Here is a 14,439-nt window from a genome sequence, read left to right as displayed (position 1 = left end):
CGTGTACTTGCATTGCCTGGGCTGGGGCCAAGCAAAGCCGCGAGGGAAGAGCTGCTGCCACTGCTCATGGCTGCATGAACTCCGCCGCCTGCCACCTGTCGCCACGGGAAGGGTGGCTGCAGCCATCGCATTCTGATGTTAATTAGAGACTGTTGTGCACATACAGCTGGGAGAGTAGTTGCTAAGCTGATTATATGTTGAAATTAGCCCTGTGGAGAAGCAGGGGGCTCTTCGGTTCTCCTTTCATCATTTGTTCTCCTCCTCGTGTTAACAGGCAAAAAAAAAAGAAAAAAGTAAGGTGGAAACAATAAGCAAAACGAAGAAACCTAAAAATCCGTCCTTTGCTTTCTGAACAGTTCTGCAGCATGAACGCAAAAATGCCACCAAAGTGCCCAAGGCTGCAGGTGAAGGTCCTGGCTCTGAGGGCGTCGCAGCCAAGTGCACGCCCTGCAAGAGGGAGGAACTGCTCATGTCACTTGTGTGGTGACAGCGAGCGCGGCGCCACAGCACATTTGCCGCAGGAGTAATACTCTCGCTGTTGTGTTTTACAAGGCAATGAAGCACTTCCCAAGAGGGTAAGCTGCAGGATCAAAGCCCACATTGTGGCTTCTGGCCGGAGAACTGTGTTCTTGCTGGTATTAACTACAACCAAGCAGGACCAGGTTAAAGTATGGCAGCCATTACACTGGGGCACATGTGGCTACCTCAGAAAAAATGGGCATTTCTGACTGTCTTTTTTCCAAGTCTATTGCAGGTGTGTGATATACACAAAAGTTCAGACGCTCCAGTATAGACATGCTGACCTCTGCAATTCCCAAGCACAGCCAAATTGCTCTGGGTTATTGGGCCTCGCGTTATCAACTTCTCAAATGAAGGGAAAAATCTTTAGAAAATACAGAGTTTTCCTCAAAGCCTCACTTAATCCTTCTACAAGACTAGTGGAGATTTCCTCTATAATGAAGGGAAAAGTGTCTACGTCTTCCCAAGATCTATACTGCCTGACAACAGCCAAAGACACCTCTGCTGGAAATAGTTGCGTGGAGCAATTTGCACAACCAAGAGCAGGCGGGAGCCAAACTGTTGCTGTGGTGGTCTCCTGGGGGTGCAGCATTTTACTTGAGAGCCCTTCAAGGACTCTTGATAGCCCTCTGGGGCAGAGCCTGAAAGCATCTCACAGCCAGCCCAAGGGACATCCTCCAGCCTCAGAGCGAAGCCTGTGACCATCTCGTTTCCCTAACGAGGAAATCCTCTCCAGGAAAACCTCTGATCTCGCTGTGGGGAGTAATACTCATCATGTAGACCTTGCTACAAAAGATGAAGAACTCTGTATGGGACTGAGATGGGTGCACTTGTAATAAGAAACCCTGGACCTATTGAGCGAGTGCCTTAGGTCTGCTTTTGGTTGCTCAGCCAGGAGGTCCAGCCAGCAGAGCACTGGAGGCTGGACATTTGCAGCCCTTCAGGAAACTCCCAGGGCTGAGAACCTATGTCCTGATGACCCACGCTTGCCCCTCAACAGTGGGTTGCTTTCTCATCTCTCCTCTTGTCTGCCTTATAGATTATGGCACAACGAAATCTGCAGTGAATTAAAATCTATCTAACAGAGCTTGGTCTGTAAACAGGGCAGGCTGGGGAGGTCTGGCTGGTCCCCAGAGCATCACATGATATTCAGGTCCAGTTTTAATTATTTTTAATCTGCAAGAGCAAGTGTCTCTAGTTAAACCATGTAAAAAGCCTCTGAATTACGTGTACAAACCAAATAGGTACCAAAAGGAATTCCTGCTGGGCTTTTACACAAAAGCTTTCTGCTGCTCATTGCTAAAAGCGATCATGTCTCCGCCTTTGCAGGACTTGTAACCTCAAAGCTCAAAAAAAAAAAAAAATCTCTTAGTCATAGTTTTGTCCCTGAAAGAGTTCGTTACTGAAATCCAGTATCCTGCTTTTTACCTTTTACCAGCAAAAGTCTGTGATTTCAGACCACAGCTGGTAGCCTCTGTACTTCTCAAGGCTCAGCCCCTTTCTTCTCCTTTCTTTTGTGTACGTGTTTCTTCCAGTTTACCAGCTCCATCAAATAAATAGATGACTGTTATGATTATGCTTCATGCTGAGTTAAATGTTACTAACAGTGTTAAAGGATTGCTATAGAACAAAATGCCCCCTGGGTGAAAATACAGTAGTTAAATGCAGATAATGCGGGTCTCTCCACACAGTCAAAACACAATTTAAAGCAGCCGGGTTTCAGAAGTGCTTTAGTTGGGCAAACATAATGCGTACTTTTGTTATCAAAATATATCTAGATCAATATTGCTCTTTGAAATCACACGGGGTCTCTGCTGGAAGAGGGCTGTAATGAAAATTACTTTGTCTAGGATTTTACATTGGGCTTTGTTTGCTCTCTAACTGAGAGAGGGGTTAGAGAAGTGCTGATGCTGAGGGTACGGGGTTACCTCTGAAAATCCTTCAGCTTTTCTTTGGTGTTTGCTGGCCCAGGGATATAAGGCAATGGAAGTCAGGCATAGCATTTGCTTCAGGTCCTGCTAAGTCTCAAGACCCAGGATTATAAAGTCAAGATGTTACTGACCCCTAAAAGCAGGTTGGTTTTGAAAATAACATTTATTAATTATGATTTTTTTCTCTCCTTGGGATACTTGCACTTGGATTTGTGGTATCACGATATCAACTTTTCAGAAACAAAAAAAATGGAAGTGTTTAATAGTGCTTTAACACTGTAAACTTTCACAATTTTTTTTTTTTGGGGGGAGAAGGGTTTTTCTGACAGATGTGCAGGGTTTGCAAAAATCTAGTAGGAACATGTGGATATTGAAAAAAACCATGCCATTTCCAACTGTGAATGTCCCATCTGCGTTCCTAACACTCCAGACCCTCTGCAGTTTCTTACCTCATCTTAGCCTTGATGTGGCTTTTTATATTATTGCCCCTGCAGGGATGAAAACAAGCCCCACTGGTAAATAACTGCATCTACCACAAAAGTGCAGCTTCTGGACCAACCTCCCCATCTGTACCTCGGGCCAACGGCCAGGTGCTGGGAGATGGGACAGTTCCCCGAAGGACCCTGATGTATTGGTTTTCTGTACACCTGTGCGCAATCGGTTGCAGAATTTCCTTGTCACAGTGATGCAAGTGCACACGTTGTCAAATAATCTGAAGGCTGGATAGTAACTTCCAAACTGCATTTTTAAGGGAAGTGCCTATGTTTTGCAATGCTTGCTAACAAGTTGTAGAGGAGTGGCATGGAAATCAGCATCCCCCTGCCCCCACTGAGCCTAGCAAATGCTATTCAGAGCAGTTTGTTTTAATTTCAGTGGAGAGAATTGCTTCAAAAGCTTATACTCTCTATAGTATTGTGATATGTATGCCCTGAAAGGCATGTCATTTAATCTGTTTTCTTGTTTGTGTACCATTTAATGCAAAAGGAAAAAAAAAGGAAAAAAAGAAACGCGGAGGTTTTCCAGCGTCCTCTCCTTAGCAGCTTTTTGAGGACGGTTGATATGCAAAAGCGAGGGACATGGTATTGACACTGTGGTAGGGATGGCAAAGGGGGGACGTACTTGGGACAAGCAGGGATGAAATGTGAAGGTGAGGAGCCGAGCTCTGCCCGGCTCCACACTGGGAAGGGGAATTTGTGCTGCCACTTAACACAACCAACAAAGGGGTCGAGCTTTCTGGTGTTTCACAAGCACTCCAGCCATTTCAGGGTACGGCAACAACCTTACAGGGAAGTTGCTCTCTGGTATCACTAATAGCAGCAATATGGTTAGAGCTGGGTCTTCTCACACCTAAGTGATGGGCTCAGTCCAAAACCTCAACCAGAAAGTTCCGAAACTCGGAAAATATATGATTTTTTTAGCCCAAACTTTTCAGCGCAGGATTGTTTCTATTCCTAACCTACCTGCAGAATAAATGGCTCAATAAGCCCTTTCTGTACCGCTTAGTGAAAAGAAATCCAGGGCAATTTCTGCCAGAAAGAGAGGGTCATTTGTGGGGGGTGAGGTGCTGGCCTGCAGAAAGCACGGCTTCCTTTCTTGGTTCAGCTGCAGGCTTTCTGCCCGGTGTACGGCCTCTGGCCTCATACTGCACTTCTCCCACAGGCTGAACAGAGTTGGTTGCATTTGCACAGCACTCTGGGGAGCACCCTCAGCCCCTGCATTGAGACACGGCTGCCGAAACATTGCCGAGGTGATGTTTTGGGGTTTAAAATCCCCTTGCTGTCAGGAAGGGCAGCTCAATTTTCCCACCTTTCGTCAGCAAAAAGACAGTGATTCCCAGAACGACTCTGATGGGACCCTGAGCGATTCCCGGTGCCGAGGCAGCCCAGCCTGGGGCAGAGAGGTCCCCTTTCTCGCTGGAGGGCGGTGGGCACAGGCTGCAGTGCAGGCAGCTGCAGGGAAGCCAAATCCCTTGGAAAGCTTCAGAAATACTGTAAGCAACAGACAGGCTTAATTTTCCTCTTTCTTCTCCCTCTGCTTTCCACTAGACTTTTTCCAAAGGCAGAGCGTAAAATTTCATAATTTGGAATGGAATCAAAATTCCATATTGATACCAAGGATGTATCTGATCGCTGTCTCTAGATGCGCTTAATGCCTCCAGTAATCTTTATAGCTAGACGAAGATGAATTAAGTCTGGATGCAAAAAGAAAATACATTAAATAAAGGCTGAGAGAGTTGGGGTTGTTCAGCCTGGAGAAGAGAAGGTTCCAGGGAGACCTTATTGTGGCCTTTCAGTACTTAAAGGGGGCTTATAAGAAAGGTGGGGACAGACTTTTTAGTAGGGCCTGTTGTGACAGGACAAGGGGGAATGGTTTTAAATGATAAGAAGGTAGATTCAGACTAGATATAAGGAAGAAATTTTTTACGCTGAGGGTGGTGAAACACTGGAAGAGGTTGCCCAGAGAGGTGGTGGATGCCCCATCCCTGGAAACATTCAAAGTCAGGCTGGATGAGGCTTTGAGCAACCTGATCTAGTTGAAGATGTCCCTGCTCATTGCAGGGGGGTTGGACTAGATGACCTTTAGAGGTCCCTTCCAACCCAAACTATTCTGTGATTCTATGATTCAGGAAAGAAAATACATTAAAGCCCTGTTGGTGGAGGCATTTTCCCAGGGTGAGATTGGGAGGGTGTGGGGGTGAAGGAAGGTGAAGGGGGAAAGGGCTGTTCTGGACAAGTATTATATGGAAAAGATTTCCCATGCCATCGTTGGTCTCCTCAGCAGCCTGCTCTTTGCCAAGGCGCGACCCAAGCCTCCAGGGCAGGACTAACCTGGGTGAAGCCCAGGGGGTGAGCAGATTCCCCACCACTGGCCTTATCTTCATCCAAACCAAGTGGTTCTACATCTTGCAAAAGCAAAAATGAGATCCCAAACTTCTGCTTACCCCCAGGCTTTTGTGGTAAGTTCGTGGTGGTGCAAGCAGGCACGGGTCCAGGCCCTCAGACATTGCTGGTCATCGTAGGACTTTCCCTCAGGCGCAGAGCAGACACCCTCCCAGGTTTCCTAACACAGGCCATGCATTTGCACCGGGACAACCTGGTGCATTCCCTGCTGTTCCAGACTCCTCAAAGCCCCGTTGTGTCTCAGGCTGCTACTCGCGTGGAAAAAAAGTAATACAATATGACACTCAGCTGGTGTAGATGTTTTTTTGAGGTACTTCAGGTTCAGGAGAAGGGGAGGAAAGAGACTTCTCAGTCTGGACATGGGAGTCCTGGCACCGCTTACCCTGCAGCTACCCAGGGCGGGCACAGACCCTGCCCTTTCCCCAGGAAGGAGATTTTTTTTTGTGAGGTTTCTCCAAGGCTGTGCAACCTCTCTGCTCTTACGGCCCATGGTGGCTTTGCAGGGGGCAAAGACAAAGGGCTTCGCCTCCCTCCCGCAGCCCTGGAGCTGCGTCTGGCTCCCCATGGGACAGGAGCACTTCTCAGCCCATCCCGGCACCCCACCCTCTGGCAAGAGGAACTCCTGGCTGTATTGTGTCACCAGCATACTGTAAAAAAAAAAGCAAAAAGCAGTGTTTCCTACAAATTTCCCCAGCTGCATGACGTATTTGTGATCAAAATACTCGAGGCAGTGTTTTCAGAGCTTCCAGTAAGGGCATGGGCTAATTAAAGGATTTTTCTTGGCACAGAGGTCCCTCCTCTGGCGGTGGCTGAAGGAAATAGGACAAACCCATACATCAGGGGTGGCAGCGCTTCAGCTCGAGCCTCCTAAATCCTTTATCGGTTGTCACTCAGATGATCCACCTGCCACAAGTGACCATACTCTGAAAAACCCTTCTTGTCAAAATTGCTGATAGCAAAATACCTCTTTAATCTACTCGGCATGAGGTGATGCTGGCCTTCATCATGCTGCCAGGGCATCCCCAAATAGTGAGGTGCCCAGGAGGATGTGAGATGCATAAGAGTAATGGCAGTTCTGGTGAGGGAATGCAAAAATGATTCTAAATTTTAGTAAAGACTTCCCTAGAGATGCAGAGTGCTGCCCAGAGGGATGGGAATTTCCCTGTGGAACAAGGCTTGGACTACAGCTTCCTACCGTGAGAGGAGAGAATAAAACAGGGCCCTAATTTTTTGAGAGCATGAGGAAGGACCCACTCATAAGGCAGAGGTTTTCCTTCAATAACTGAGTCTGAGAACAGACCCAAAACAAAATAAAAAAGGGAAAAAGAAGGGAGTGGCCAGGCTTAAAAGCAATATTTGGGGTAGGCTGCTTTGCAGTCACGCACAGCCATGTTCTGGGTTTTTGATCTACATCCCGGGTGTTTTATGGCTCGTAACTCTAGAAGTACCTCCGCTAGTAAATAATAATAATAAAAAAACCTGCGCGGAAATCAGCTAGCACCTTCCCAAATCAGTACAGCTGACAGCAATCAAATTATGGGAAAGAGAAAGTACTCGATTGTGCCTTAATTACTTTTTGATATTTTTTAGGGAAACACTTTAAAAACTTGATGGTCTTTTACTGAGTAGATGAATAAATAAAAAAGAAACCTGGCTTGTTCCTAGACAAACAGGCTACATTCCCGAATTAACCAACACACTCGAGGAGAAGCAAATTAAAGTGCTGGTAGTTTAATAACAAAAGTCAGATGACTTTTTATGATTTGTGAAAGAAAATTGTGGAGTGCCCCCAAGCAAAGGCAGCCTGTGGAGTAACAGGAAAACGAAGGGTCCAGCTTTTCCCAGCTGGCTTTAGCCTTAGCTGTGTCATTTGAGAAACGTCCCTTCTCAGGTTGGTGGAAAGAGATGGATGGTTGTGGAAACAAGGTGAAAACAGGGGTGTAAAAAGAGGTGGGGTGAGTGTCTCCACATACAGATACAGAGGGTGGATGCTGAGCGTAAAAACTTCAATTTTAGGGTAGTCTCAGTCTGTGTGTCTAGTCCAGCCTTTCTTTTTTTCATTTGTGCCAAATCCCAAGACGATGGTGAGCGGCGGGTCCAGGATCTGCTTTGATACCAAACTTGTCACCTTCTCGGAGCAAGCACTTGTGGAAGAAACAAGAAGGGGCCAGCAGCGGGTGCTTGCCGGGGAGGAACTTCTGGCTGCAGAGGTGGTTGGGTCTTTTTGGCGGTGGGGTGGGAGGTGGCACGAGAGCCGGGAGAGCTTCTCTGTGCCCACTGGGTTTCATTTCACAGTTTGAATGGGAGTTGTCAGTTGATTTTCCTCCCAGGCCAGTGGCTGGGAGGAAAGCAGGGAGCCTCTGTCCTGGTAGTCTGATAAATGATCAATTCAGCCTGTAATTCTTACACGGCCCTTGAGGCAATTTGCTCCGGCCTGCGAATACAAGATACAGCCACGCTTGGTGCCAAAATGAGATGTCAAGTTGCTCTGCCCTTCTGAGTGAGATGAGAAATATGCCTCGGACATTATCACATTCATCTTGGAGGCCTGCCTGGAAATCCCTCGGGTTTTCTTATGAGGCAATAAACCTGACGGCTGTGCACTGAGCAGGCTCTCAAACACAGGCATGCCCAGCTCCTCTGCATGTACGCTGGGCTTTTATCTGCGCACCAGGAATTTGCATGGGGAAGCTGGCAGCTGCCTCCGCACAGGTGACCTCCTGTCCCTGCCAGCAGCCCGCCGAGCCCACGGCAGCATCTGTGGCACAAGCACATCTTGTGCCCCGCCAGGTCCTGCTGCATCCCATGGCAACCTGCAGCATCCTGCAGCATCCTGCTGCATCCCGCCACATCCCTCTGCATCCCACTGCCCTGTCACCGAAGGAGAGCTCATTTACATTTTCCAGCTGTGCTGGTCCAGGCTGCCTTCCTGACCAGCCTTCCCTGGCTCGTATAGAGATGGCACCTAAATGTAAGCAGTGTGGTTATTCGGTTTATGCCCTTTGATTGAATATAGGTCACTGAGGTAATTTAGGCCAGGGAGGTAGTTTGCTCCCCAGCCAGTCTATAAACGCATCTCCATTTTGGTTGCAAGGGACTGGAGAGAGGGATGCTGAATGCCAACATTTATGCAGCCACACGTCTTACTGAGGAGAGGAAAAGAAAGAAAACAACTTACTAAAACTGAGCAGCACCGTGGCAGGCAGAACAAGCTGCCGCTGTCACCACCCATGCAGCTATGTCTGCAGCCTGGCGGGGCTTCGGGGATGGGCCAGGTGGGACCCCATGGCAGCCCTGCACTGACGGACACCCCCTCCTCCGGCTGCACCCCACGCCGTGGCACGGGCAACATGTCATGCAGTTGCCACGTTTCCTCACTCTGCTCACACAAAACCACTTCATCGGCCAGGCTGCTTTTCCTGCCAGGCTTGCAGCTCTGTGTTAGACTGGGTGGTTCATCTTTTATTAGTTAATTAAGCTGGCCCCAGTCTGTGGTTTTGTCGCCATGACCTGTTACAGTGACCGCTTGGTCCTTGAGTCTGTGGTTTCACCCATCTGCTCCCATCCTGGAGCTCCCAGGGTGAACACCTCTGAAGTACGGAATAGCTTAACTTCTGATCAATTTTATTTCAATCTCTCAGTAGGCATGCACACACCAACACATACACAGGCATCTTTTTATTTTTTAACACTAGAAACAAAACTAATTCTCCCCACTACTATTCTTTCTTTGCTGGCTTATGCGTTGTTTCTTTATTGGCTCTAAAGCCCAGCTGCTTACCCTGCACTGCCTGGAAAAGCTCTAGAAAAGACCAGCCCCGCATGGGAAACTGTTAATCACAGGAGGGAGGGAGCAGACAAGTTTGCCTTGTTCGATGGTTTGTTTTGGAGGTTTGTCACAGCCTGACACACTCGAGACCCTTTGGGGTGGGGACACTTTTCCCAGAAACCCACTCCCTTGAAAACTGGGGGGAAAAGGTTGTAATTAGGTATAGGGTTAGCTAGCAGTGTGCATGCTTTTTTGGGAGGCATGAAAAACAATTTTCAATATGGCAGGGGCATTTTTCCAGATTAACGGTGGTTTAAAAATATCCTGACCTTTTAAAACATCTTCATAAACCTGTCTCAAATGGGTTTCTTAAGGATAAGCCTCACACAAATCTGAAGCAAATATAATTGAAAATATTCCAGATTTTCGTTCATACTTTTTTTTTCAGTTTTGCAAGGAGCAAAATGTGGTTCTCCCACTTGGAGACTGTTGAAGCTGAACTTTCATCTCAAGGCACCTTGTTAAAGGTTTAAAATCTCCTCGTTTTCAAACAGTGTGCCCTGGCAGCCAAGAGGGCAAACCGCATCCGGGGGTGCATCAAACACAGCATAACCAGCCAGTCAAGAGAAGTGATTATCCCGATGTATTCAGCGCTGGTGCAGCCTCACCTTGAGTACTGTGTGCAGTTCTGGGCCCCACCGTTGAAGAAGGATGTTAAAGGTCCTTGAATGTGTCCAGAGGAGGGCAACAAAGCTGGTGAAAGGGCTGGAAGGCATGTCCTGTGAGGAGCGGCTAAGGACTTTGGGCTTGTCTACTTTGGAGAAAAGGAGGCTGAGGGGCGACCTCATTGCTCTCTACAGCTTCCTGAGGAGGGGAAGTGGAGAGGGAGGTGCTGATCTCTTCCCCCTGGTGCCCAGTGACAGGATGCGTGGGAATGGTTCAAAGCTGCACCAGGGGAGGTTCAGACTGGACATGAGGAGGCATTTCTTTACCGAGAGGGTGGTCAGACACTGGAACAGGCTTCCTAGAGAGGTGGTCGATGCCCCGAGCCTGTCAGTGTTTAAGAGGCATTGGGACAATGCCCTTAATAACATGCTTTAGCTTGGTCAGCCCTGAATTGGTCAGGCAGCTGGACTAGATGATCGTTGTAGGTCCCTTCCCACTGAAATTTCAATCTATTCTATTCTATTCTATTCTAAATGAATAAATGATCTATTTTTGTTTTTAGTTAACTACTTTTTTCCCCTGTGCAGAAGCACTTTCTGTTCGTAGCCAGCCTTGATAACAAGTGGCTAAAAATGAAGGCCAGCGCCGGCAAGTGGAGGCAATTTCAAGCATTGGCTGCATTCCTGGCCCTGCTCATGCCGTAGCGATTGCTCCATGGCCCTGGGCACCCTGTGGCCGCTACAGTACAAAATACCAAAGCGTGTATATGAAGATGTACAGTTGTCAGTGCATGGCCAAGTGGTTATGAAGAGGAAAGCGGCTCCAATGCTGACATCCAGCATCCCAATGCTACCAGTGGGATGGAGGCTGATGAAAGGCATTTAAAGTAATTTTCTTTTTTTTTTTTCCTTATTTTCTTCTTTTCTATCCCATTTCCTGCACCCCCTCAGCTATTTCTCTGGAGTCAGTCATGGGGCAATAGACAAGTAAAGGCTTGCAGAGTTAAAACACAACGGGCTTCTTTAAGCTGGGGCAATAGAGGGATATGAGGGCTTTGTTGGACTTCAAGTAGTTGATTAAAAAAAATGCTTTAAATTATTTAAAAAAAAAAAAAAACCGTCCACACTGTGGTAATAGAGCCGCTTATATTTCTCCTCATTTTTTTTTCTTGCTCCCAACAAACAACAGAAAATGTAAATTGCTTCTCTCTTCAGACAACACTAGATTACCTCTAAGAATTGTTCAAGACCCTATTATTTAAACCTGAAGAAGTCTGCATGCTTCCTTCCGCTTGCTTTGAAAAATAAAAGTTTTCTCCTCTTCAAAAAACAGTCAGTGGTCTCCAATGGCTCCTGAGAGCAGAGCAGAGATGCCCCTGGCCTTGCCTGTTGGCAGCAGTGACCTCTGGGCCTCGCTGGAGATGCCGACTGCGGATCCATCCTTGCTGTGCGGTGGAGGATGATGAGCTGAATAGCTGTCCCCAGCACAGAGCTGCCGGGCAGGAGAAACCCTGCACTCAGAGAGCAGTGGTGGAAGCGGGAAGGGGACAGTTTGAATTTTAATTTTTTTTTAAGCAGCATTTCTCTCCACCCTGTGGTGCCAGGGGATGGAAAATACTGGTGGTGCACCTATGCCTGTAAAATTAATTATGTGGTAAAGCACCTCCTGGCACGCACCGCCTTAGGAGGACCACAATGTCCCAGAGCTGTGTCCTGTCAGCCGCCCTTCCTCTTACAAAAATGTGATATTCTGTATTTTATTTTTATAATGGTCCTCTGGGACAAAGAATGAACCCTGGCTGCAGTACGTGAGAGGAAACTGTGGTAGTGCTATGCAAAGAACTAAAATTGGCTGGAGCAAGATCCCAGTGAATGGTTATATCAGACTCAGTGGGGACCAGGGAGCTGGGGGGCAGAGGAGGGTCCATGGGTGCTTGTATGGAAATGTGTACAGAAATGTGTTTCCTCCACTTGCACTGTCACCCCTGAAGGGGGATGCGCAGGGGCTGGAGGTGCCCTGTGCAATGGGGAAGGTGCAGATTTGCCAGAGGCTGGGAGAGCGCTGGGACCTCCCCGTCGCCCCTTTTCCACAGGGCAGAGGTGTCCACTGAAACCTCTCAGTATTTGATGTGTCCCCAAAACCTCGTGGTAGGAAACACTGCTTGACTTCGGGTGAGCATGAGCCATCCGGCAAGGTGGTCGCCGGTGGGCTCAACAGCAGCCAAATGAATGCAAGAAAAGCACACAGGGTATTGCTTTAGAAAAGCTGGCATCTCTCTTTCTCTCTTTAGCACCGAATAATCCAAGAGCCTGGCTTCCTTGCGCCGTGGGCCTTGGGCTGCTGCTTAAAGCAACACTCAATGGACAGAAAATGCTGCCGCCTGGATTTGAGGGTTGCACACACCACCAGTACAATCAGATATCAATGAATTAATTCACTTTTAAGCTTCAGAATTCAGACAACTTCAGATGAACTGCAGCTCTCAGTACCTTCGTTGACCATGATCACTTCCACAGGCACCCAGGAGAGAGGAGCCTTTGCCTGCAATGCCTCCTGTGGTGTCATCGTTTGCCCTTGGTTTCCAGATGACGCCAACCCATACTTTCTATTTCCATCATCTTACGTGGAGCTGAAGATTGAATCTCTTTCAGCTATAAAGGTTTTACTGGGTTCTTGGGGGTTTAGCAAAACAAACCAGCTACAAAGTTAATTGTGTCCGCAAAATGATAGGGACTTTACAAACAGCAAACAGCCAGCCCACTTGGGATAAAATTGGTTCATGCAGCTCTAACAGTACACATGGCTGATTGAAAGAGTTTGTTGGAAATACAGGTTTTTAGTAAATATAACCCCCACATTTTCATCAGGAATTTGATTTAAAAAAAAAAAAAGAGCTTTGCATTTTCAGGTTTTTACGGTGAAAAGCTCAATATCCCCCTTCTCGATCCCAAGTTTTGGAGCATTTGCCTGTAAAGAACAGGACAAGAGCAGCGTCAGCTGTCGCTGAACCCCCTTCAGCGGGCAGCTGTGCAGGATGAGAAGGACATATCCACCAAGATGCTACTTGAACCAGAGGTGTCTCTGCTGTTTTCATTAACGAAAGGGCCCTGGAGGCCACACTCGTCTTTTGTTTCCAGGCATGTAAATGGTGAGCAATATCTCTGTCGTGGTTTGGATTTCTGAAGGTCCAAGTGGCTCTTTGTGGCCTCCACGTTTTGGGGAGGAAAGCGGGGAAGGGCCAAAGGGCAGGAACTGCCCCCACGCAAGCCTGGCCGCAAGGATGGTTCGGTGCCTTCATGCATGTAAAACGGGCCATCTGAGAATAAACTGGAGACTTTAAGACCTACAGCTTTTGGAAAACGTGATGAACAAGCACAAGCTATAATATACCACTGGGAATTTCAGGCCAGGAGCTACTAACCTTAGCTACAGCAGTGCAGTGTTGGGTTTTAGCACCCAAAGGGCTGCGGGGCCGCAGTGAGAGGCCCCTTGCTCCAGTTCTGAGTCAACACTCAACTCCCCTTAACGGGGGAGGTCCCAGACGACTGGAGGCTTGCCAATGTGACACCCATCTACAAGAAGGGCCGGAGGGAGGATCCGGGGAACTACAGGCCTGTCAGCCTGACCTCGGTGCCGGGGAAGATGATGGAGCGGTTCATCTTGAGGGTGCTCACAAGGCATGAGCGGGACAACCAGGGGATCAGGCCCAGCCAGCACGGGTTCATGAGAGGCAGGTCCTGCTTGACCAGCCTGATCTCCTTCTATGACCAGGTGACCCGCCTAGTGGGTGAGGGAAAGGCTGTGGATGTGGTCTACCTGGACTTCAGCAAGGCCTTTGGCACCGTCTCCCACAGCATTCTCCTAGAGAAGCTGGCGGCTCACGGCTTAGATGGGTGTACTCTGCGCTGGGTCAAAAACTGGCTGGACGGCCGGGCCCAGAGAGTTGTGGTGAATGGATTTTCATCCAGTTGGCGGCCGGTCACGAGCGGTATTCCCCAGGGCTCAGTTTTGGGGCCGGTCTTGTTCAGTATCTTTATTGATGATCTGGATGAGGGGATTGAGTGCACCCTCAGTAAGTTTGCAGATGACACCAAGTTGGGCGGGAGTGTTGATCTGCTCAAGGGTAGGAAGGCTCTGCAGAGGGACCTGGACAGGCTGGATCGATGGGCCGAGGCCAACTGTATGAGATTCAACAAGGCCAAGCGCCGGGTCCTGCCCTTCGGCCACAACAACCCCATGCAGCGCTACAGGCTTGGGGAAGAGTGGCTGGAAAGCTGCCTGTCGGAAAAGGACCTGGGGGTGCTGGTCGACAGCCGGCTGAACATGAGCCGGCAGTGTGCCCAGGCAGCCAAGAAGGCCAATGGCATCCTGGCCTGTATCAGAAATAGTGTGGCCAGCAGGAGCAGGGAAGTGATCGTGCCCCTGTACTCGGCCCTGGTGAGGCCGCACCTCGAATACTGTGTTCAGTTTTGGGCCCCTCACTACAAGAAGGACGTTGAGGTGCTGGAGCGTGTCCAGAGAAGGGCAACGAGGCTGGTGAGGGGTCTGGAGAACAAGTCTTATGAGGAGCGGCTGAGGGAACTGGGGTTGTTTAGCCTGCAGAAAAGGAGGCTGAGGGGAGACCTCATCGCTCTCTACAACTCCCTGAAAGGAG

General features: G+C 48.5%; 1 protein-coding gene across 1 annotated transcript in view; it reads right to left on the bottom strand.

Moving 5' to 3' along the window:
• Positions 1–12,689: 12,689 nt before the first annotated feature.
• The window catches only part of ATP10A (ATPase phospholipid transporting 10A (putative)), a gene marked incomplete at its 5' end in the record, with an annotated part of 51,966 nt that continues 50,216 nt past the window's right edge, over positions 12,690–14,439 (bottom strand). The window contains one exon of the mRNA XM_009281827.2: positions 12,690–12,752. Within this exon, the coding sequence (XP_009280102.2) occupies positions 12,690–12,752 (63 nt within the window). The remainder of the gene's footprint in view (positions 12,753–14,439) is intronic.

The sequence above is a fragment of the Aptenodytes forsteri genome, unplaced genomic scaffold (assembly GCF_000699145.1).
Source record: "Aptenodytes forsteri isolate BGI_AS27 unplaced genomic scaffold, ASM69914v1 Scaffold348, whole genome shotgun sequence".
Classification (NCBI taxonomy): domain Eukaryota; kingdom Metazoa; phylum Chordata; class Aves; order Sphenisciformes; family Spheniscidae; genus Aptenodytes; species Aptenodytes forsteri.
This window is presented reverse-complemented; position numbering and strand designations above follow the sequence as displayed.